We start from the raw sequence: 25,965 nt of genomic DNA, 5'->3' as shown, positions 1-25,965 counted from the left end.
AGAGCAGCGCTAGTAGGCTGGTAATAAAGCAGTGAATTTTTTTTTCCTTTTTTTTTAAGAATTTATTTATTTTGATGACACATCATGTTAAAAAAAAAAGAAAAAAAAAGAAAGGAGTTGTCCCATAACTTAATCCACTTTCCTTTGTAACTCAATGGCACGCGAAGGCAAAAGGTTGGAGTGCAAATGGGAAATGGGATTGTGCCTAGGCTTATAATGTTTAAAGGGAGTAGAGCTGAAGGATTGTTTTATGTCAAACACATTTGCATTAATGAATCTTAGTTTCTTTTGTCTAAAAATGTTTAATAAAATTTATTTATTTATTTATTTTTTTGTTGAGGAAAATTAAAAACAGAAACAAACATTGTTACAAATGCCTTAGAATATGACTTACAATGCTACAAATATGAGTAGAGCTGAAGAATGTTGTTTTATGTATACAGTAATTTTTTTTCTTTGTCCTACAGAATACACCCCTGCCAGGTTTGGTCAGGAGGGCTCTTTGAGCTACGCTGTCTTCAACGTTAGCGACGAGCCTGATCCTTCTATTATCACCCTCTCCATGTTTCTTCGGACACGCCAAGAGTTGGGTCTACTGCTTCTTGTCACCAACAGCACCAGTAGCCAGTACCTCAGCGTGTGGCTGGAGCGAGGACGAATCAAAGCTCAGTTTGGCAGCTCCCAGATCATAGAGAGCAAGAACATTGTTAGCGATGGTGAAAGCCACTTTGTAAGTGTAGCTATTGAGCAGGGCCAGATGATGCTGCTGGAATCTGACCTTGTGTCTGGACCTGTGCCGGTTGACTCTGTTGACATGCAGGCTGGGGACAAGGTCTATGTGGCGGGCGTGAGAGACAGAAGCTCCTTAAATGTGTTCGGTGGTCACTTCAAAGGCTGCATCCAGGACCTTCGTCTTAATGACGAGCCATTGCTGTTCTTCCCATCCAATGTCCCAGTAAAGTCATCTGAACCTGAGCTTTTGGTTAATGTTATTGAAGGCTGTATTGGGGACGACTATTGCACGGTAAGTCACAAGACATATACCATTTGTCTTTATTTAATAGCGATCAGTGTTATTCGATTAGATTAACTTCTAGGGTAGTTTTCCTTAATCCTGCTTCTGTGGCACGAACACAAACAAATCAAATTATGGTGCAATGTATTAGTTCACATTTAAATTACACTTATACTATACATCCTCATTTTTGTTCTCCACAGAAAAACCCCTGTGAGAATGGTGGGATGTGCTTCTCAATGTGGGATGATTTCACCTGTGCCTGTCCCCCCAGTACCTCTGGTCTACGCTGCGAGGTGGTTAAGTGGTGTGAACTCTCCCCATGCCCTGCTCAAGCTCAGTGTAGGACTGTTGGTCAAGGCTACGACTGTAAGTAGAAATGCTGTAGGACTTATACAACAAATATAGCTCTTGAAAAAATTAGAGACCACTTAAAAATTTGAGTTTCTTTGACTTTACTAAATTAAAAACCTCTTGAATATAATCAAGAGGAAGACGGATGATCACAATCCATCAAACCAAGCTGAAATGCTTGAATTTTTTTTGCACCAGGAATGGCCTAAAGTTATCCGAAAACAGTGTGTAAGACTGGTGGAGGAGAACATGCCAAAAAGCATGAAAACTTTGATTAAAAACCAGGGTTATTCCACCAAATATTGATTTCTGAACTGTGAATTAACTGAATGAATATGAACTTGTTTTCTTCACATTATTTGAGGCCTGAAAGCTCTGTATCTTTTTGTCATTTCCACCATTTCTCAAACTTTTACTGCAAATAAGTGCTCTAAATGACAATATTTTTATTTGGAATTTGGGCAAAATGCTGTATGTGGTTTAAATAATAAAACAACAATGTTCATTTTACTCAAGCATATACCTATAAATAACAAAATCAAAGAAACCGATTCAGAAACGGAAGTGTCTCTTAATTTTTTCCCAGAGTTGTTGTTGGCAGGGAAGTTAGAAAAAGTTTGCATTACCTCATGCCAACATTGAATACAACTTTTAAATTTCATACGCAGGTTAGCTTGCCCTCAATTAACAGCAGATTTAAATTGAATTCACATTTAATAAAAATACGTTGCTTAGCCCCAGTTTTGCACTGAATCCTATTTTCAGCGTGAGAATATTTCCATTTTTATGTTTATGTGCAAAACTGTTCATTTACGTTTCAAATATTTTGTCAGACAAAATCAGGAATTACAAGTTGCAGAGTGACTGTTTCCGTTTTAGAAACTAGGACAATTCCTATGATAGGAAAGTTTTTAAGATATTTTACCAAAAAAATGTAAGTGTTTTGGGGCATATTTTTGAGGATGAGCTGTTTGAATTATTACATGCTACTTTGATTGTGTTAGTCTGTAGTTTTAGCTGGTTTATAGCTACGTAGCTAGGCCAGGGGCTTGACATGACTGAACACCACTGGCATTTATATACCCTGCTGAAAAAAACCATGCTAGAGTATTACTTAAGGCTGTAGTTTACTTAAGGTGTTAAAAAAAAACTGTAGCCATTTTTAAGTTTTGTTACAGAAGCTCCAGAGGAGACTGTATGTAAATGTCTTGTTTAGCCACTGAATGCTAATCTTACAATATGCTAGTTATTTGTAGTGTTTGTAGGGGGCAGATTATTTCCAGCCTGGATTAGCCTGCTTTAGATTAACTATGATTTTCATCCATCTGCCGAGCCAAGCCGTATGATTCCACATTAACCCCACCAGCAGGATTAACCTTTACAGTTTAGCAGAGTCCAAGCTAACGCTATGTTGCTCATTTTTAAATCTGTGAGAATGTAACGGGGCTGGATATAAAAAAAAATCTGTGGGGTTCAGTATGAGCTTTATATCTGTTTATAGTGTTGTTTTCTTTTATCTACCACTGTTCAAGAGGATTAACACTGTGGCGGCTAACCACACTGATTAGCTAAGAATCATTAGTTTTCTTATTAGCTGCTTAAGTAATGTAGGTTAGAAGGACAGCGGTGCTGAAATGTTGTGTAAACTGATTAGTTTGCCTTAAAAACATTAAAAAATTTGTTTTAATTAAGCTATGTTATATTAATGCTGACCGATAAACTGTTTTCTCTGTTTGCAGGTATTTCCAATGCTACTTTTGATGGTGATATGATGCTAACATACCGTTTTAATGGACTGATCTCCCGCCATTTTACCAACATATCCTTCAGTATTCGCACTCGGAAGCGCAAAGCAGTCATTCTCCATGCCAGCAGAGGCTCAGACTTTGTAAAAGTTTCGCTACAGGACGGTCTGCTGGTTTTGGAGCTGCTCAGCACACCTTCCTCACCTTCATTCTCTAACTCCTCTTCCTCCCCACTAACTCTACACAGCACTAGACCCATAGCTGATGGCAAATGGCATAGAGTACAGCTCTTTATGGTTGAACCCTGGGCCAACGCTTCCCAATGGACCATGCTTTTCCCAGATGATGGAGAAGAGCTAGTCACATCAATCTCCGAGGCCAGCAACCTTGACTTCCTTCAGGAGGGTGTGGACATCTTTTTGGGGGGTCTGGAAACTGAGCCAGACAGGAATCTGTATGGCTGTTTGAGCACCGTGGAGATCAGTGGAGTAGTGCTGCCGTATTATGGCTCTGGTGACGTTAGGCTGCCCCGGATCCAGGAGGAGCAGTTCCAGAAAGTGTCCACAGAATCAGTGGTCAGTGGGTGCACTGGTGGTCCGGTATGTGAGCCCAATCCATGCCTCAATGGCGGCGACTGCGAGGATCTCTTTGACCTCTTTAACTGCACCTGCCCTTCTGGTTGGGTGGGCCAGCGCTGTGAAATTAGCACAGATATCTGCGCCTCCAGCCCCTGTCACCACGGCAACTGTACTGCTCACGGTCTGCAGTACGAGTGCGTCTGCGAGTTGGGCTACACTGGCGTTAACTGTGAACTGGTGGTGGATGTCTGTGCCCAGCACCAGTGCGCAAATGGCGGCACCTGCCTGCACGGCGTTGGCCAGTATGCATGCCTCTGTGCAGACAATTTCACCGGGCCATACTGCACGTGAGTTACCTTTGATATCTACATTATATAAGGAGTTGAGTCACTTATTACAGTAATTGTTGCATTTTGCATTTGTTTCTATAGCAAAGATTTATGTAAGAAAGAAAACAAATAAACAAATAAAAATATATATTTTATAGCAGATTTTCATTAGTACTCATAAGGAGGTTTAATGCCTCTCGCACCTTTTTTGACATTTATGTGACATTTCTGAATAGGTTCAGTTGATTCAAAAGACCCACTGCCAGGGCAAAGCTCTTGGTTGGGCAGGAGCCCTGCACTAGGTGGATGAAATGCTCTTCAAGGGGGTTCTATGTGGTCGAATTCCAGTGATGCAGCTCGCCATCAGCTGCCAGAGCCCCGTGAGAGCACAATTGGCCTTTCTCTCTCTGGGTAGATAGATGGTGCTCTTTCCCCTCATCACTTTAAAGGGTGATGACGATCAGCACAAGGCGTCTGTGAGCTGATGTATCAGAACTGAGTCGCTGTGCTTTCCTCAGAGCGCGCTGTGATGCTACTGAATGGGTGGGACAATTGGCCTAGCTAAATTGGGAGGAAAACAGAAAAAAAAAATAGAAATAAAAAAATTAAAGAAATGCTCTTCAAAATAAAGTCCAAAGAGCCATAAAACATTTCAGAGCTACACAAAATGAACTTCATTTACTTGAATTCTTACAAAGACAGATTAAAATTAATGCAACTTAATGCTACTTAGTGGTGAGTGATATGGCAAAAATGTTATATCTCAATATTTAAAGTCATTTTTGACAATACACAGTCAGAACACAGCATTTTTAGGAATGATAAAATCTTATATTTCTTTTAAATTTGACATACTGCTGCCAGAAACGCATGTAAAATGGTTTTATTTCCATTGTGTCGCAGTACATCCCCTAAAACAGGACTGATTGGCTGTGCTATTTGTAATCAAATGTTTCAGCTTTTAACATTTTAGCTTTGTAGCTCTCACACAAAACTAAACGAGCAAACATGTGACACCAAACATGTCCTGGCTGATTGACTTCATTTGGCTGAGGGGAAAAATGGAAATTTGATTGTTTGCTGAACGATCATTTTAATGCTGATTTATGCTGACTGATTGGAATGCGCTTGCCTGGAACTCAAAAGTATATGAGTAGGGTTCTTCTCTAAAATCTGCGCATGAATGAATTTGGAGCACAGATTGACCACAAAGCAGCAATTTAAGCAAACATTCAAGTCTTTGTTCCTGAGCTTCTTTTTCCTCTTCAGTCATATTCCCTGTGACCTCGTTAGAGTGTGTGCTCTGTGCTGAGGGTGATCACGGTCCCTCGTCTTATCACGCACCATTGATCTTAACTAAAGCAAGCGCTTAAATCACACGCGCACAAGCAAAAACAAAGTAATATTCTCATGAAACAATGTGTGGCGCTCTTTTTTTTTACGAAAGAGAATACAAAACTATATTCCAAGCTTTGTACATTTTAATGGGCCGAAAAAGCAAATACAAAGGATCTCCTTTAAGAAGCAGAACAGCGGCTTCTTCTCACTGAACTCGAGTGCCCTCTGGGACTGATTTGTTAGCCTGAAAATGCAAATGTTTTTTATGGTATTATTTATGCGTGTGAGTGTATTTGTGGTAATGTCTGCTGCCATAAGTTTCATTTAAAAGCTGCAATGGTTATAATAGCGTCTCTGTTGCGGGAGCACCCCTGCGGATGTGCTTTGCCTTTAGGGCAGCATCAGAGGCACGCCTGCAACCATTTATCTCGTAAACACGTCTTGCTGCCACATCGTTTCCTCGCATCTCCTTTGAAAGTGCTTCGCAGGCAGCGGGGAGATGTAATACATCCATCTTTTCTCCTCTCTGGAGCAAGAGGCATCTTTGGTGCAAAGTTTTCTTGTGGATGAAAAACAAAAAAAGAATCACATTTTCTGTTTTCTGTTTGTTTGCCCCCCTCACAGCGACCGGGTTGAAGAGATTCCTTGGTATATAGTTGTCAAGAGCATGTAAGTTTCCTCTGTATCTTTCTTTCTTTATCTCTGTGCTTGTAGTAGTTTCTTTTCTTAAAATATTTAACCATTACACCAGAAACCTGATTAAAATCATTTTACATCGTTTTACATGAGACCACTTACTGGAAATGTGAAATCTGCTTTTTTTTAATCAATATTTGCATTTGTTTGTGTTTAGTGTTAACCTGTTAGAGCCCAAACTTTAGCTCTTTAGTCTACCAACAGCAGTTTTATAGTTTTAAAAATTATTTTTATAAAGGCATTTCAGTAGAACCCTGTGGAACTCCACAATTCCCAATAGCATTAGCTGTTTCTATAGCATTAGGATTAATGGTTGAATACCTAACCTAAGGCTCAACTGGATGGCATGTAAACACTAGTTTATTACTGTATTTTTCGCACTATAAGGCACACCATATTTATAAGGCGCATTATCAGTGAAGGTCTATTTTCTGGTCTATTTTCATACATAAGGTACACTGGATTATATAGGGTGCATTTTAAGAGGGGCTATAAGGGACTTTAATAAGTATATAAGGATTAAATAAGTAAACAAAACTGTGATAAAAAAGACTTTCTTTTAAAGTCAAATAAGCACAGGATGTTAATCTACGCAGATTTCTCTCCTGAAAACTGTTTATTTAAGTGAGTAAAAGCACTTCCATTTATTTACAGTAAACTTAGATTATCGAATTTTCTCCAGCACTAAGGCTGGAGCATTAGCATTAGTGGCTAACCTCTCCAGCAGTGCTAGCAGAAGTTAGGAGCAGGCTACAGGCTGATAATACTCTCCTCTGAACAAGGAAATAGCGGTTAGCGGCTAATGCCCCAGTGCTGGAGAACTAAACTGAAACTCCTATATAAGCTGTACTTTAGTGGAGTGGCTTTACTGCTCCTTACAAACCGGACTGGTAAAATTCATACATAGATCGCACTGGATTAAAAAATACAGTTATATCATAAGCTTTCCAAGATGTTTTTATCTGATTTTCTCCAGAAACCACAATTTATAATCTCTGGATTGCAAAGTGGCCAAAACCCACATTGTTGCTACAGTAGGTGTATTTGTAAGTTTTAGTTTGATCGAGTGATATGTCGTCTAAAAGGTTTACGAACATCTGACGCATAGAATAAACTGGCTATATCATAAAAATATTTAAAATATATATATTTTTTTACTTTAGAGTAAGTTACATACATTTTACCCAGACTAATGCAAATCCTCATACGCAGTGATGATGTAATATGCTCTTGCTTAGCAGTTGGGGTCCATTCAGATGCTAATTTTCATTATTGTGAGGATGGAGATGGGAGGGACAGCCGGTGGACCCTCTTGGTTTTTTTTTTGGGGGGTTGGGGTGCATCCCCCTCATCTTTTTTCTGTTCATTTCTTTTCTTTGCTCTTCTTTTCTATTCACCCCAGTGCCCCCAAGCTCCCAGTGTCCATCTGTGGGGACGAGAAGCGGAACTACACATGCTTTAATGGGGGTAACTGCTCTGAGACGGCTTTTACATGTGACTGCCTGCCCGGCTTTACTGGACACCGGTAAGTAGATCTCTGTCAATAAATCAGTCACTTAATCAATTTCTCACTCTCTCACTCTCTCACTCACTCATTCAGATTAGATACAGAAAGAAAAGAGAGAGAATTATTGAGCAAGAGACCAACTGAATGAGCCTATTCAAAAACTGACAATTCCCCATCAAGTGCTTAGATCAGTAACTTTACTGAGTTATAATAGTGTGGAGTTCATTTAAAACACACTGGAAACTGGGGCCTCTATTGCTGCTAAATGCTCCACAACAAAGGTATTCTTTTTAAATCACAAATGTTCATATTGTATTTCTTTGACATAAAAGAGCTCACGTTATTAAAAAGTTAAAATTTAAAACTGACCATTTCCTCATCAGAAAAAAAGGTTGTGGGGTGGTATCCCAAGGATATGTGCACATAAACCCACAAAGAGAACACACAAGAACAAGTGGTATTGGATATATGGGCACTTTAATAAACTGAATTGATGTGTTAATTTGCCCTTTTATTCTAAATTGAATTGAATGTGGTCCTTTTAATTCTAGAGTATGGGCCCTATATTTACCGGTACCACTTTAAAATAAGACTACCTTTATAAAGGGTTTATAAATGGTTTACAATTAGTTTATTAATGGCTACTAATTAGGTTGTAAATGCCTTAAAATCATTCATAATCAGTTATAACGCATACGTAGAAAGGGCAACAATGACCTTTTCTTTGCCAAATAGTGAACCCACAGCCATCTATGTTGTTGCCCTTTCTAATGATGTGTTATAACTGATTATTAATGATTTTTAAGGCATTTACAACCTAATTAGTAACCATTAATAAATGTATTGTAAACCATTTATAAACCCTTTATAAAGGTAGTCTTATTTTAAAGTGGTACCTATTAACCTATATATACCTATAAACCATTATATTTAATGGTTGATTTGCTCTCTCATTTTAAGTTAAATAGAATATAGTATGGGACCTTTTATTTTAACCTTTATGTGTATGTACAGTACATTTTGTGTATGTGAGTTTATGTTCAAGAGACTTTTTTGCCTCTTGCCAGGCTGCCATTGTAAATAAGAAACTGTTCTTAATGACTTGCCTGGTTAAATAAAGAATAAATAAAAATTATGGAGATGCAGATTTTTTATTTTTCCAGCAGGACTTGGCACACTGCCCACAATGCCAAAAGTTATCAATTTGTCTTATATAATATTCTAATTTTACTGATTTGGGTTTTATTGGCTGTAAGCTGTAATAATCAACAATATAATAAATAAATGCTTAAAATAGATCACTCTGTGTGTGTGTGTGTGTGTGTGTGTAATACATCTATACAATATATGAGTTTCACACTTTGAGGTGAATTACTGAAATAAAGTAACTTGTCAATGATATTCACATTTTTTGAGATGCACATGTAGTATGGAACCTTTCATTTTAAATTAATTGTATAAAGCATGGGGCCTTTAATTCTACATTGAACTGAACTTTTCTATATAAAAATAAATAAATAAATAAGTATAGGCCTTTTAAGTATGAGCCATTTAAATCTATATTCAATTAAATTCAAAGTATATTCAGATGGAAATACAGAATGTGTCTTGCGCACTCAGTAACCAAAGACTCTCTCTTTCATGCATCTGTTTGTGTTCAGGTGTGAGCAGGAGGTGGACGAGTGCAAGTCTAACCCGTGCTTGAACGGAGGATACTGCCGGAACCTGGTCAACAGGTTCCACTGCGTGTGTGAGCTGAGCTACGCGGGTGAAACCTGCCAGATCGACGTAAGCGACATCTACTTTTACGTGGCTGTTTTACTGTGGCAGAACCTCTTCCAGCTGCTGTCTTACCTCATTCTGCGGCTGGACGAAGGAGAGCCAGCAGTGGACTGGGGGGGACATGAATGAGTGTGTGCGTGTGTGTGTGTGTGAATCCAGAAACAGATAGCAATCATATTTGCAATCTTCTTCTATAATTAATATACAAAAAAAGTCAGCTTGAAGAAGAGTCAGTAAAGCAGCAAGAACTATAAAACGTCAGTAGCTGACATAGCTGAAAGTTAAATTAACATGTACACAATAACAAGGGAAAAAAGAGAATATTTAAATGTAGATAATATTTCTTTTCCAGTTTCTGGACATTGATACTGATATTAATTTATTAAAATATTTATATATTTATTTATTCTTTTTTTTTTTTTTTTTATAAGTGCAGTATGATAATTTCACTTAATCTTCAATAAAATCCTTAAAATAAGTCCTTATAATATTCTAATACTATTAACATTTTTATATTATTTATCACATTAGATTACATTATTTACATATGGCTACAGTACATTTACATAATCCTTTCAACCTGTTTATTACTAAGATGTATAATTTACTTCAACAAGTATTCATTTATATAAAGGCTGTTTTTGCCATTTCACCTCAGCAACACTTCCAACAACTTGTTCTTACAGTCTTCATATAATGACAAATATTAGATATTTGGGCTGCATTTTACCTGCTGACATTTCTTTGCCATATAGTACCAAAGCATTACCTTATCTAAGACTTAAGACTGTCAGTAATGCTTTGTGCATTTGTTACAGTGGAGAAGGTTTCTCTTATTACAGCACTTGTTACACTTGTTTAGAAAAGCTTTAGATGATGAACAGATGTGGTTTGTGCCTTATTACTATTTTAACTCAGTCTCAGGTTAACCATAATTACAGCAATGTTTTTACTGAATGAAGGCACAATGATTTATTCAGGTCTAGCTGGCTGCTATAAAATGTAGCACTTGTGTATTATGGTTCAAATACCCTTAAAAAAACATAAACTGAAACTGTAAATGGTTCATTGAACAAAATCATTAAGGACAACTTCTGTTTTTTTATAAAGAACCATGTTTGAAATAGAGATGTTTGAATGTAAAAACACATGTATAAACATTAAGTAAATGTACTTTAAGAGATTAAAAGGTGAGTCAAAAGGGTATTCTATTGCATAAACCAAAATAATATAAAGCATCTTTATTTATATGTATGTATAAAAGGGGATAAAAACTGAATGTGGGTTTGTAATAAGTCAGATCCCATTTACACCTAATCGCCGTCACTAGTATGTGGATTTGTATTAGGGCTGCACGATTTTGGAAAAATTGTACATTGCAAATGTTTTTACATTGCAACGTTCTTTTACACTGTTCCTGGTGCTCCCCCTCACGCTTTTCACACGGGCAGCAGCAGCCTGTCACTTACACAGACACAGAGACAGCGCTGTGTACCTACCTCTTGTGTCAAGAATCAAAACATTTCAACATGACAAACGGGTTTGATTTAATTGCCTTAAGTGACATCGCACGTCCTGCAATGTGACTATTGCGCATGCACACAATGTGATGATGCTTAAACAACATATCATGCAGCCCTAATTTGTATACTGATTAACATTTTAATCAATACATCTCCTGTTAGTCAGACAGAAATGATTCCGGGTGTTTCAGTTGTACTAGGAGGGGGTTTGGATGCATTAACACTGCTATAGTGCTACTGCTATAGGCTATGGGCCACCTCTTGAAGTAGTTTGTGTATCAATTTTATATGCATCTTTGGTGAGTTTACACTTATCTACTTGACTTTTGTGGTGTTGATACTCTGATACAGGTGTAAACTGGATATTTTATTTACTATCATGCACATTGTCTCAACTAAAAGAAGCTTAGAAAATGTAGTACTGATTTACATTAGACACAGACTGTTATTTGATTTGAAATCTGATGAGCGCTTCTGTTATCTATGTTCGTCATCTTGAGCTCAGTCATTTATTGGAATCGGACGCACATCTCCCTGTCAATTCTTGTCAGTGTCAGTAGTATTCTTTTCATTTGTTCATTTGTCTGTTCATCTGTCTGTCTGACACTGTTTATCTGTTAGTCATGTTGATCATGACCTGAACAAGTTCTCATCATGAGTGTCATCTCATCTTGTCATCTTGTTGTCTTGTCTGTGTTGAAATAAAGCACATCTTTCCACTCTGTCCGTTCTCATGCTGTTATTTGTCATCTGTAGATGTAGATTTTTGTGTAGCTGTCTCTTCTCTGTTATTCGTCATCAGAGTGTTCCTGTAGCTCCCTGTAGTTTGTCTCTTTTGTACGCTGTGAAAAGCTGTTGCTGGAGATTTTGAAGGACGGGCCCACTGAAGCAGGCACGTCAAAACCATCACAATGGAAAATGCAGTCAAAGAATCAGCTGCGGGGTGTCAAGTCATCGCTGTCTTTGACTTTGTGAGATGCTCGGGATGCTGAGGATTTAGAGATTTTTACTGTTGAACACTTTTTAATTGTTTTTTTTTTTTTATCAAAGCTACTCATTTTACTAATCATCAGCTCTCATTAAGCTTGAATATTGACATGAACCCCCACAATCATTTACAGCAGGGGTCAGCAATTAAGTTTGGCCGCGGGTCAAATATTTTCCAAGCCATTTTCCAAGCTATTTTCCGGGCCACAAAAAAAAAAAAAATCTATTTTGTAAAATGTAGTGTAATGGAATGAAGTGCTGCAGACTAGTAGCTCTCCAACCCAGAGGGTTGTTGAACCTAATTGCAGAACAGTGGATCTCAAAGCAGGTAAACCCAAGAAGAAAGGAAAAACATAAATAAATGAACACACTGACCCTTACGCGGGATCAAACCCGTGTTATCAGGGTCGTGGTCCAATACACTATTGCTGCCCCGGCTAGTGAATTGAGACACAGCCAGAAAAAAAAATGGCCTTATAAGGAGATAGGGAGAAAAACGTGAAAAAGCGGAAACTAAAGTCACGCCGAGCGCAACAGAGAGACAGGGGAGGGATGTAAACAAAAGTTCTCCAGAGAATTGAAGGTGTATGCAGGCTCAGTGGACATGTGTTCTTCATTGTAGTGCGTAGGTAGTATCAAGGGGTTTGGGTTAATGCCAAGAATATCTGTTTTACTGAATATTAGACATTGACACTAAATTAATACCTAAAAGCACACCCCATTTAACTAATCAGAAGCTGAAAGACTGAAAACAGCAAACTAAACAAGTGGAGGTTATTGGAGCTAGAAAAAGAAATTTGAAAATATTTTTGAATTTTGAAAAAAATTATGGTTATGATGAAACTGGCTCTCATCAGGACCACTCCAGAAAAGGAGTTACCTCTGTTGCGCAGGATAAGTTTATCAGAGTTAACAGCACCACAGATAAGAGCCTATCTAAATGCTTTACATAGTATTTTAGTTTGTTTAACACTTTTAAGTTACTACATGTTTCCTTATGTGTTCTTTCGTAGTCTGAATGACTTCAGTATTCATTTACAATGTAGGGAAAAATACTTTTGACTGGTGCTGTATTTTAAATTTGTGAATCAGCTTTTACTCAGCTGCCGTTCCTCCTTTCTGAAGGCATGAGTAGGTAGAGTAGCTATCGTAGCTAAAGATACCATCCTTGCTAATCCTCACTAACAGGATACAGGCAGGGGAATAGGGCAAATTAGTCACCTGACATCGTGCACTCACTGTGACCTCAGGCAATCACAATTTGGCTGTTTGCTTTTTCTTTAGCAAAGTTGCCTGTGTGTAGAGTGCAGTTTCTCTTTTAATTACAGCTGCATACAAAACAGTCAGGCTGCTCATGCTTGTAGAAGATCTACACCATTAAGTGAAGATGCCTTATGCTGGTTAACCAGCTTAATCAAACCAAGTAGCTGTTTGTTTTATATGAATGTGATGCAGCTATTGCTGTACTAATAATAATTTTTAAATTATGTTCTACACACACTGCCTGTCCAGAAAAAAAAAAAAAAGGGTCAAACAATTTCCATTTTTTTTGCAGTTTTGAATTAGTGTGAAACTTAACTGAGGTAGTAGTCTTTCAGTCAAAAGTATAGGAGTTGAGAATTTAAATAAAACAAAACAAAAAAAAATTAAAATTAAGTTGATTAAAGAGTTCATCTTTAAGCAAGTGACAAATCATGCGCTGTGGAAGAGGCGAGTGCAGTTTGTTCGGGGGGCAGTTTTGTGGCTGCTGAAGCATAAATCTCGCGGGTTTGGAGTGTCTGAGTTGAGGTGGTGGCTCTGCTGTCGACGTGTGTTCCTCCAGAGTGAGTGAATAGTGCTGGGCCAGCAGAAAGACGCTCACGCTTCTCCACGAAATGCAACTCAGCAGAGCGGTGGCAGCATCGCTGCAGGTCGGAAAAACGCGGTGTAGATGTATGGGAGCAGCTTATCCTGATGACAGGGTCGTTCATCTGGAGGAAGTCACACACATACACACACTCATACACACATTCACACACAAGCACAGAGAAATCCTCCCACAGTCATAGAACAGGTGATGAGCTAAGCTCGACTCATTGGAAATGAAGTTTCAAGGGCCTTGGAGCTACTAGCTGTCACTGTTGCTCATCCCCGTGCAGTCAGTGCTTCCCCAGCCTGGTGTCACTTCAGCTCTGGATGGAAGGATAAACCCTTAGCGAAGAGATACATTATACAATACTATTTACATACAACTGTATCATTACCACGGGTGTAATAATTCACAATTCAATACAGTAGTGATATAATGATATTTAAAATTGTCCATACTATACAAATAAGTAGTGGCTAAAAAATAAAATATGCGCCATATGTTCAATATTCTATTTTCAGCATGATAGGAAAATCATTCACCAGCCCCATGTTAGGCTCAGACTTCATATGCACCCACAGTTATAAATTTATACACACTCCTAATAAATGTGAACATTTTTTTTGGAACAGAATACTGTGTGCGCACATCATACACCAAAAATGATAAGTCAAAATCATGGGATAGCACTGCATACAGATGCATCTCAAAAATTTAGAATATCATTGAAAAGTGACTTTATTTCAGTAATTCAGTTGAAAATGTGAAACTATATATTATACAGATGTATTAAACACAGTGATCTATTTTAAGTGTTTATTGTTTTTGATTTTGTTGTTTTATTGTTGATGATTATGGCTTACAGCCAAAGAAAACCCCAAAAGAAAATTAGAATATTATATAAGACCAATTGGTACTTTTAATAGTGTGGGCAGTGTGCCAAGTCCTGCTGGAAAATGAAATCCACATCTCCATAAATGTTGTCAGCAGAGGGAAGCATGAAGTGCTGTAAGATTTTTTGGGAAAACACTGCTCTGACTTTAGACTTAATAACACACAGTGGATCAACACCAGCAGATGACATGACTTTCATTGTCATCAACTGTCATTGACCATCAGTAAATTTTACAATTCATTTGGAAATCAAGGGACCAGACTGAAGAAGTTGCTTGAGGTCTTGAGGTTCATGTTTCCCTCTGCTGACAACTTTTATGGGGATGCAGATTGCATTTTCTAGCAGGATTTTGCACACTGCCCACACTGCCAAAAGTACCAGTCTTATATAATATTCGAATTTTCTTAAATACTGACTTTTGGGTTTTCATTGACTATAATCCATAATCATAAACAAATAAAATAAATAAACGCTTAAAATACATCACTCTGTGTGTAATACATCTATATATTGTCTGAGTTTTACATTTTAAACTCAATATTTTAATGTTTTGAGATGCACCTGTATGTAAATTGATCTCAGTGTTTGACAGCTTGTAAACTTGTCCATAACTGAATGAGATGTGAAGTGTCATCTTGTGAGTGAGGGTGAACACTCGCCAGTGTTCTCTTGGCAAGTCGACAATAAAGGGCAGTCTGACAGTGGATAGTAGGTGAGATAGATTCAACATTGTTGTACAGCTCTGGGAAAAAGAAAATAATAGAATACTTAAAAATTATGAGTTTCTTTGATTTCACCATATTGAAAACCTCTGGAATATAATCAAGAGGAAGATGGATGATCACAAGCCATCAAACCAAGCTGAACTGCTTGAATTATTGCACCAGGAGTGGCATAAAATTATCCAAAAGCAGTGTGTAAGACTGAACTCTTAAAACTTTATGAATATGAACTTGTTTTCTTCTTTGCAGTATCTGAGGTCTGAAAGCTCTGCATCCTCTCTTTTTTTTGTAAATAAATGCTCTAAATGACAATATATTACTTGGAATTTGGGACAAATGTTGTCCGTAGTTTATAGAATAAAACAACAATATTCATTTTACTCAAACATATGGGTGCATATCAGACTTGCATATGAGCTGTGAGTAATCTTATTTCTCAGACTCTGTGTTTTTACTGTGTTCTCTTGTAGCTGAATGGGGAGAGTATAGCCACCGAGCTGCTGCTGTCTGTGAGCTTGGTGTCGGTGGTGCTGTTTCTGGCTCTGCTGGCAGCAGCCTCAGCTCTGGTGGTCGCCCTGAACCGGCGGGCCACCCGCGGGACCTACAGCCCGAGCCGTCAGGAGAAGGAGGGGTCCCGCGTGGAGATGTGGAACATCGTTCAGCCTCCACCTGCAGAGAGACTCATCTGAACCGGGAGCCATATTCAAACATTTAAAAGAGTTTCAAAATGAAATGATCAGTATTTAAGGTGGACTGATTGCACCTATGGAGGTACTTTGAAGAGCTTGCATGAAGATGGTGTTGTGGTTAACACGCCTGTGTCTCAGTGGCAGGGTTGCACATTTGAGACCTGCCTGGGTGGCATCATCTCTTCATCTCTTCTCCATCGTAAGCATGTGGACGAGCTTCACTAGAGGATCCCTGCAGAAACAGCAGCAGCAGGCAGCACGAGAAGACAATTTTACATTCAAATCAAATGTAAGGATTTCGTTATTCTCTCAGAAAGGTAAGATTTGGGAGTCCACAGAATCTTCTGTGTGGGTGGGATATTGAAGGAGCTACCTCCTTGCAGGATGTCTGGTGTACTGTTAAGATCAATCCAAGGGCACAATGGACAATGCTGGAGGAGGGGGGGGGGGGGGGGTGAGTGAGTGAGAAAGTGAGTGAGAAAGAAAAAGCCAAAAGTAACAGTAAAAGTAAAAGTGTGAAACATGGTGGCGGGAGCATCATGGTTTGGGGTTTGAGCAGCAGGATAATGGATGAATATTCCTCCTCTCAACATTGTGCAAGTTGTTGCTCAATGGGGATATTAACTGGTTAAAACATTCAAAAACTGTGTTGTAAGTGTTGACTTACTTACTTTTTCTAGCCTGCAGTGCGGATGTTCACTCAAGGCGTAACAGTATTTCTTTAAAATATTGGTTAAGAGAATGATCAGATCACATTTTATTAGTAATGAATTTAGAAATGCAGGTGTTCATAAAGGGTTTATGATCCTGATGTGTCACAAAAAGATCTAGGTAATCACGTGCAGTAGAAAAAGCTTCCTGTGTATAAAAATGTCCTGTTCCAGTAGGACTATTAGCCATCAAAAAGGTCATGTAAGGAACTGGCTCTAGGTCAGCGGTAGGGATAGATAGTAAACTTGTGGAATGGTAGGATTTTGAGGGGATTATCTGTTTACATTGTTGATTTTAAATTTATGTGTACAAGGTTTTTCATAATTTAGACTAGACAATCTGTGTGTAATACTGTAATGTTGTATATATATCTCTCTTTTTTGGGGGGTGGAAAAATCGTCAGTTTCTTTTATTTATGCACTGATTTCTTCTTGTTTGAACAAACACTTTAAATAAAATAAAATAAAACAAATGAAAAAAGGAACACAAGCCATCGATATGAAAGTTGCATAAACATCTATATAATTTATTCTCAGTTCACAGTGCATACAGTTGTACCAGTGGTTCCTGAAATAACACATTAGATTGACCTATACTGTCCTTAAACACTATGACTTCAGTACAGAGGGCATGCAACTGCACGTACGGACAGAGTTCGTACTACTTAAGACCACAACTGAAATGCGTACACTTCAATCATCACAGTACCGGACATCATCCACCACACTGCCTTTCTTCTGTGGCGTCTGTTTGTGTTGTCATGCGTCTTTACTACAGGGCGGTGATTGTCTCTGTAGGAATATTTGGTTATATTTCAACAGTTTTTTATACATTTTTATGCATAAGACTATGTGACACAGAGTGATATAAACCTACATAAATGTTGTTAATGGAATAAAAGTGTTCACGATTCTTCTTATTAAGACTTTAGCTTTAATCGATTGGAATATGATTTCATCTCAGAATGTGTTGAATGACAATTTACATTTGTGTTGGGAAAGGCCTTTATCTATAGTGTTTATGTAGGTTTATGTCCGTTGTCATGAATGGCTTATATATATAATATAAAATATATATATAGGATGACTAGCCTTATATATGAATGTTGTTACCATTTATTTAAAGGCGACCTGCATATGGAGTTCATTATTTAATATTTTTAACCAATTCTCTCCCCAATTTAGCTTAACTAATTCACCCATTCGCTTAAAATGCACCCGACTCCTAGGAAGGTCTGGACGAGCGCATGCCTCCTCCGATACAATTGGAGCCTGACACTGAAATAGCTTCATCTGTCTCCCAAGAGAGAGCAAGGCCAATTGTGCCCTGTCTCAGGCTCCGGCTGCTGATGCCCAGGTAGCATGACCCAGGAAATGAACTTGCGATCTTTGGACGAGCTCTTACGAGATGATATAAGATGTATTATGATGTGACCCAGACCAGAACAAGTCCTTAAAAAAAGTGGAAAACTTTAAAAAACATTGCTTAATCGTTAGAACATGTAATTCAGTGCACATGTATGCACTATGACATCCCTACGCAGGCAGCCTTCAAACAAAGTGGTCCTAAATAAATACTTTCAATAAATCCGATGCATGGCATTGCACTGTATGTGCGCCAGTGTGCTGCAGAAAAGCAGGATGTTTCGCTGTTTAAAGCTATAAGATGTAAGATTTTGAGCATTAGTTTGGATTATTTATTGCACTCACACTCAATACAGCCCTTCCAGCAGCTCAAAGCCACTCGGAGAGCTCAGCTGAAGCCTGTGGGACTGTGCATGTAGGCACTGAAGCAGAAGGCCATCTTGGGTATATGCCACAACCGGAAAGATCTGCCCAAATTTTGACGTATGCTAACTTTGTGCTCGTATAAATAAGCCTGTACGTCTTTTATAAGACTGTACTGAGTGTGGGTAGAAAGTACAGAAGCAGGATTTTCCCAATAAATTCTTCACTCAGTTTTAAGAGTTTAACAATTCAATGCTCAAAATCATACAAAGTTTCTTTGAGAAGCAGAATTCTTGACATGTTTAAAACAAAGTAAAGCACATCCTAGAAAGCAACAGTAGTTCCACTACAATACGCAATGTCAAATAACTGCACAGTAAAATCAGAGAATTCAAAAAGAACTACACAATTAGGCAAAAATCAGAATACAAAAACTAAACAAAAAAAAATACAATAAACAAAATAAAACAAGATCATGCATGAATTATACTCCTAAAACAAACACCAAAGTTGACGAGTCGTATTCTTCTTTCCAGCACAGGTTTAGTCATTCAGCGAAGGTAAACGAAGGTATAGTAGTTTAAACCTTTCAATTTAAGAGTCTGGAGGCTCGACTAGAGGAGGATTCACCTGTAAACAGGAGATAAACCATTCCAACACAAGCTCTCAGCAGCACTTAACAGTTTAGAACACTTTCTACCTCAGATTTCCTGCTAAATCTCACACTCTCCTCTTTCCTTGTGAAGTCGTCGTACCTGCAGCTCAGTAGTGTTTTAGAAAGTCAACAAACCATTATATTTTAATCATGATTTCTTTCATGATACTTTGCAATTGTGAAAAATGGTTTGAAAAAAGTAGACACTTTTTTTTTTTTTTTTTACCTTAAAAGCACAGATAAGGACATTCAGGGCCTGATATTTGCCAAGTACAATTATTTGTAGAGAAGTTAAATCAGAATTGAATTAAAAAAATGTAATAGATTACGCCAGTGAGTGTGGGTTTCTCAGTCTATGTGTGCAGGCAAATGTAACTGGACAGCACAGACGATTAAAGATGAGGGATTTAAAAAAAAAAAAAAAAGCTAGTTGCAAAGTAGCAATCTGATTATTGCCTGGCTCATGTAAACCCAGAATGTTCCCATTGTCTGATTACCCAAGCATAAGTGTAAACTCAATGATCAGACTGTTAAGTGCACGTAAATGCACTCACATTTTGACATAATTTAAAGTAGCAGTAACAAATTACATTGTGTCAAAATTTTATGATCTATTGACCAAAAAAAAAACATATTTTTTGATTTTTTGAATTTAACTAGAATGGAAGTTTGTGTGAAAGAATGTTTCTGTGTGTGTGAACAAATATTTAAAATTCCTATATCATTGTGCATCTGCACTAAAAAGGTTTAAACTAAAATTTGGGAATCACTTCATATTCACTGAAGTGGCCACAGCAATAACACTCCAGTGATGAAGTAAACTAAAAGAATCGCAAAATTCAAGGCTTGAGTCAGGAAAAAAAATATATAACATTAGTTTCAACTTTTTGCCACTTAACAGAAAAAAAAGGATTAAGCATGTGAGTGCATGTTTATCAGCCTGTCGGAGGAAGAACACTGATTATATCTTTTTATACAGTAACTGAATGGAACGTGCAGTAACTGGCCATGAAAGTACAGATCAGTGTTTTTAATCTGAAGAGCTGGATAAACATCGAAAGCTGCTGAGGAACTTTATGAAACAGAAAAAAATATAAATAAAACATCATTTTGAACAAATATGTAAACAAACAATCTGAATTTTGTTCAAACTCGTTGTCAGTGGCACACAGTGAGATTCAGATCATGTTTTAAATGCATAATACTGACAAACACAGCTACACTGAGGCATCCTCCTCCACTGCGAGTTTCTGCGCTCATTTGTTCGGAATGGGCTTCTAAAATCCAACAATACGTCCAAAAATATCAACAAGCTGTACCTTAACCATTAATTTTAAATAAAAAATACAAAAACAATACAATTATTATTAACAACACCCAGCTCTGGGTGACCTTTTACGTTAATTCTGGGTACCGATAAATTCTTGCGTATCTTCTGTGGATTCTTAAAATCTTAAAATGTACAAACAATACAGACATGTGCAGCGTGCACAACAACAATGACTATTATTATTACAATCAGGCAAACAGTGAAGAAAAGAAACAAAACGGATACACCTGGCAACAACTAATGAACCCACTCAGAACTGAGCCATCCGTGAGTAGCATTCACATATTCATTTAAGGCACACCCCCTCCTCACTCGCATTCAAACCCAAAGCTGAAACTGCTGATGCTGCTCTTCTTATTTAGAATGAGTATGAGTGGGATCTGAATACTGATACCTAGTGCAAGACAATCTTTCTATATATATATATATATATATATATATATATATATAAAAAGGATTAGATTAGGATTAGAAGTAGTTCAGCGTAACAGCAGCAATGCCAAGGTTATGATTAAATTATCTGCATTATATGAAATGAACAAACATGAATTAAAAGGAGATAGTTAAAACCATTTTCAGTACCAAAAATAAAATGTACAATACTGTGTAAATGTTTTAGGCACCTGGGAAATTGTATTGAATTGAATTAAAAGCTCCTTATCTAGGTCCTACATGTTTATTTACTCAGTAAAATGTCAATAGTACATGTAGATATAATTTGTGCACAACACAGATAAAATATAATACTTGCCTGTGTTTATATTACAGTATTTAGAGATATCATCAGTCATTAACACCTGGTGTGGTAAATTTGGTAAATGATCAAACACATTAATTTTGGACATGTTGATTTTTTTTCTTACTTGTAAAGATAAAAATGTAAAGACAGTGGTTCATCTTGTGTTGTCACTGGATAGCAGTCAATAGTTTACTGTTCTGACTGGATTAAGTATATTTTAAATTTTATATTTTAATTCCATGGCAGTATTACAATTAAGCAATATTACACTCTAGGTTCGTGCTATAATATTGCAATATATCACAAAAAATTAAATCGTAACTTCTGTATCGTGATACAAATCATATTGTCAGGCTCTTGTCAATACACAGACATCTTTAATCTGTTTTAATGTGATCTAAAAGGAGAAATCTGGTATGAAATGGACTTGGAATTTAGTGAAACATGAAAACAAGTACAAACTTTTGAGGAATAGCCCACCTCAGATCACCTTCAGCCTTCTGAAATACAGTGCTTTTAGCCGATGCTCCCAATAGAGTCACACTGCTAGTGATAGGGGCATAGTGTTGCCCCTGCAAAGCAATTTTTTTTACAGAGATAGGAACAGATTGCAAAATATTGCTAAAAAAATATTTTTATAATATTCATTTATTTCCACTGAATTAAGTTTGTAATTTGGAGAATTAGCTGAAGGTACTGTGTGTATGAACAGTGTTTTTAATAAACTATCTGTGTACTTTCACAGTTCTCAGTGCCTCGTTTTAAATGTCAGGACCTTTGGAATTCTAGCATTGAAATGTGGAGCTGTTTAAGTTTGCTAATAGTGTACAAATAGCGATTTCTTTGCCTGGGCAACACTATGCCCCTATCACTAGCATTGTAAGCCAGTGGGGCAGCATCAGTTAAAAACACTGTTTTAATGTTGGGGAGAACAGAGATGGGCTATTCAACAAAAGTGTATACTCGTTATCATGTTTCACTTCACCCCAAGTCCATTTCACACTAAAAGTTCTTACAAGCAACCTTTAATCCTGCATTATTAATATACTGTACAATAAAATATTTTTAATAATCTGCTTAAATAAGGTGCCTAAAACCTCTACACAGTACTGTATACATCCTAATTACAGCTGTTATTATAAATGTTCGCATTGTTCAGAAACACCAGTGAACTGTAATGAATGCATGAAAAAAAAGACTGTTGCCGAGTCATATCACTATGTTAATGTAATGTTAATTTGCTAATTAATGGCAACTTATTTTACACATTCGCTATTAGCAAATACTCCTTTCACCTATTAACTTATTCACATTTTCTACATTATCAGTACCAGTACTATAGGTTTTCTGTCTTTTTTTTTCTTCTCTTAACTCCACTATACTTCAGCAACAATATAGAATAAATCTGATTATCGTAATATATTTAATGAACGTAATATTTCGGCTGTATTTACTACACATACAGTATATCTCTGTGAGAATCACATTGTTGAGATCTTATTGCAAAGGGCAAATGTATGGCTGAAAATATCAACATAATTTTTATACGAACTCTGCTAAATGAATTTGCATAGTTATAGTTCATCAGGGTTCTATTTAAGGGCCTTCCTAATTCCAAAGGAAAACATTTTTGTTGTTTTTAAAATGCCTGCATATAGTACATCCAAGAATTTGCATTAGCTATAAAAAAAAAAAAAAAAAAACATTTGACAGTAGCAACACATCATGTGCACAGGCTTAATGAAACTGAAATGCAGATTTGAGGCAACGCTTTTAAAAGAGAGTGAAAGGAGAAAAAAATACATAAAAAATGTAAAAAAAAAAAAAAAAAAAAAAAAATCACGGGCCACTTTTACAAGCACATCGTTACCACAAAGCAGCACACAGGAGGGGGTGAGGTCGGCTATTAAAGTGTCTGACAGAATGGCATGCAGCGTAAATCACTAAGCCTATGAGTTTAAATACTTAATCTGCCCAAATGAAACAAGTGCCTGGCAAAACTGACACTTTTTTAAAAAAATGTTTTAGTTTTTTTACTCGTTTGCTTCAACATGGCTTTGGAGTAAACACCCAAAAGTGACTGAACTGAAAAATACTAAAGATTAAATCTCCAAAGGAGCCAGGCATAGTTTTAAATTACACTGATTTATCCCTGAAAGCTTCATATATATTTATTTAAACAAACCTATTGCTTCATTCTGGGCGGCGTCTGGAGTTTGTGTTTGTGTGTTTGTGTATGTGTGTGTGTGTGTGTGTGTGTGTGTGTGTGTGTGTGTTAGTTTTGTTAGTAGTACCATATACACACTGCTCTGATACAGCACAGCAGGGGTCACACTTCTGAAACAGGCTAAACGTACTAATTACTCAAGGTGCATGTACTGGCCACCGTTATACACTGTATATTAAGGCTATGCAACTTCAACATAAACCCACACTGCAGAAAGTAAACTGGAATATATTTCAGTGTTAGCTGTTAGCTGTATGCTTTCTTTTCCTAGGGTCAGTATGCACTACTGTACTCTACCTGTACTGTACTGAAAATCTGTACTAGCGTACGACAAGGCCAGAGTCATCATCATCATCATCATCATCATAAATACTACTTAAAGCGACCTGAGAGAAGTGTCTAAAAGGAAACACACCTCTTAAAAAATAAAGGTTTCTCATTAATTACGTAATATCTATGCATCTATAATTGCCGTCTTTTTTTTTCTCTCTGAGCTACATAATAATACATACACCTCCACAAACCATGGAGGCAGTTATGGAGGTTTTACAAAATGAACCTGCAGCTAAAGAGAACTGAAGGTAGCATTCACGTGTAGATTATCATAATGATTCCAGAGTCAAGAAGGTCTGATAACACCGTGCGTAGTGCCAGAAGCAAAATCAGAACTTAGTTAAGGCATCTTTGTTTGGCTAAAACTTTTTTCTTTTTCTAAAAGTCTCTTTCTTTTTTTTTCCTTTGTAAATACATTAATCTGGACAGAACTTTCTGTTCTTCAAAACACAGTAATTAATTTAGAGTTACAGTGATCAGATAATGTCCCTGTTTACAAGTGCAAAGTCTTGGTTTGGAATTGACTGGGATGTATCTATATGTATATATATACAGCTCTGGAAAGAATAAGAGACTACTTAAAAAAAATGAGTTTCTTTGATTTTGCTAAATTGAAAACCTCTGGAATATAATCAAGAGGAAGATGGATGATCACAAGCCATCAAACCAAGCTGAACTGCTTTAATTTTTGCACCAGGAGTGGCATACAGCTATCCAAAAGCAGTGTGTAAGACTGGTGGAGGAGAACATGCCAAGATGCATGAAAACTGTGATTTAAAAAACAGGGTTATTCCACCAAACATTGATTTCTGAACTCCTAAAACTTTATTAATATGAACTTGTTTTTTTTCTCTGCATTATTTGAGGTCTGAAAGCCCTGCATCTTTGTTGTTATTTCAGCCAATTCTCATTTTCTGTAAATAAATGCGTTAAATGACTATTTTTATTTGGAATTTGGGAGTGAGTTAGAAACTGAAGTGGTCTCTTAATTCTTTCCATAACTGTGAGATAGGAGAAGATAGGTGGTAGATAGGAGGTGGTAGCGTCCCTTTTCAACCATTACAGTATTCATCTCGTTCAAATCTCGTACATGCTTTTCAAATATGAGAAATATGAAGACCCAGTATTCACAAGAACATCAAGCCAAGAAACACAACGTGTACAAAGTCAAAGTATGATCTCCGGTACCTCAGATGACGAACGAGAAAAAGAGAAGGAGAAGAAGGAGAAGGAGAAGAAGAAGGAGATGGAGGAAGATGCTGCTGTACTCTGCTGATGTTTGTGTGTGTTTTCAGCTTTTGTCCAGGCTGGTGTTGTTATGGTGGACCTGTGTGGCCTGTGTGTCCTGCAAGCTTGAGTCAAGTGCCGTCCTAAGAAGACACATGGACTCGATCTCCTCCAGCAAACCTTTCTCATTCTCCTGCACCTCCACCTCCTCCGTTCTTTCACTGCTATTCTCTCGCTCCTTCTCCCAGGGCACAAACACTGAGGGCTGCCTACTGCTGCCCTGCTCCGACTGCCCACCATACTGGGAGCGCCCCTGGTACTGCCTCATGGTCCGTTTGGAGAGGACCCTCCTCCGAAGGGCGCAGTAGGCTCCTGGCTGCTGGTCTTCAGGGCTCAGCTGCGTATCTGACGGGGCCTCCGAGGGGGGCTCAGAGGGGGGCTCCGAGGTGGGCTCCAGGTGTGCCGGATGAAGAGGGTCGGCGGCTGCAGGCTGAAAGGGTTCCTCAGGAAGGGAAATCCTGGGCGAGGGCTGCTTGAGCGCTGTGTCAGGAGGGGCGTCCGAGGCTTTGGGGAAAGGGGCCGGCAGGGAGCGGGTGCTGCACTGGCGCCGGGGTGAAGGGGGAAGATGCTTGCCATGGACAGCGCTGTCGTCTTGGCCCGTGTTCCAGCCGCTCTGATCTCCATTGCCCACTCCACACACCGAGCCAGACTGAGTCGGGCTGCTCCTACCGAGAGGCTTGCTCTTATTCTGAAATGCACAGATTATATATTAGCATTATAATAATATTAATTTATTATCAAAGTATATACACCAAATTCTCATCCAAACCAGGGATGCACCGAAAATGAAATTTTTTGACCGAAACTGAACCAAACAAAACATTTATATTTACATTTATATATTTTATGTCCCAGACGACATACCAACAAATCATGTCTACTTTACTTCAGCAGCACTATTCTAATCATGAATTTACTTCAGCAGTGCAATTCCAGTCATAAAATTA

The 25,965-nt window shown here is 37.7% G+C and overlaps 2 protein-coding genes across 4 annotated transcripts in view; one reads left to right on the top strand and one right to left on the bottom strand.

Moving 5' to 3' along the window:
• crb1 (crumbs cell polarity complex component 1) overlaps positions 1-16,362 on the top strand; it is a 40,910-nt gene extending 24,548 nt beyond the window's left edge. The window contains exons 7-13 of the mRNA XM_007233229.4: positions 468-1,024; positions 1,219-1,384; positions 3,109-4,039; positions 5,984-6,028; positions 7,458-7,580; positions 9,224-9,350; positions 15,791-16,362. Of these exons, the coding sequence (XP_007233291.3) occupies positions 468-1,024; positions 1,219-1,384; positions 3,109-4,039; positions 5,984-6,028; positions 7,458-7,580; positions 9,224-9,350; positions 15,791-16,009 (2,168 nt within the window). The 3' untranslated portion in view covers positions 16,010-16,362. The remainder of the gene's footprint in view (positions 1-467; positions 1,025-1,218; positions 1,385-3,108; positions 4,040-5,983; positions 6,029-7,457; positions 7,581-9,223; positions 9,351-15,790) is intronic.
• Positions 16,363-19,335: 2,973 nt separating this feature from the next.
• Positions 19,336-25,965, bottom strand: part of dennd1b (DENN/MADD domain containing 1B) — a 167,531-nt gene continuing 160,901 nt past the window's right edge. For all 3 annotated transcript variants that reach the window (XM_015601283.3, XM_022669762.2, XM_022669761.2), the window contains one exon: positions 19,336-25,706. In XM_015601283.3, the coding sequence (XP_015456769.3) occupies positions 25,023-25,706 (684 nt within the window). In that variant the 3' untranslated portion in view covers positions 19,336-25,022. The remainder of the gene's footprint in view (positions 25,707-25,965) is intronic.

Source organism: Astyanax mexicanus, chromosome 16 (assembly GCF_023375975.1).
Source record: "Astyanax mexicanus isolate ESR-SI-001 chromosome 16, AstMex3_surface, whole genome shotgun sequence".
In the NCBI taxonomy this organism is placed as follows: Eukaryota; Metazoa; Chordata; class Actinopteri; order Characiformes; family Acestrorhamphidae; genus Astyanax; species Astyanax mexicanus.
Note: the sequence above shows the minus strand (reverse complement) of the source record. Positions and strands in the feature narration are given on the sequence as shown.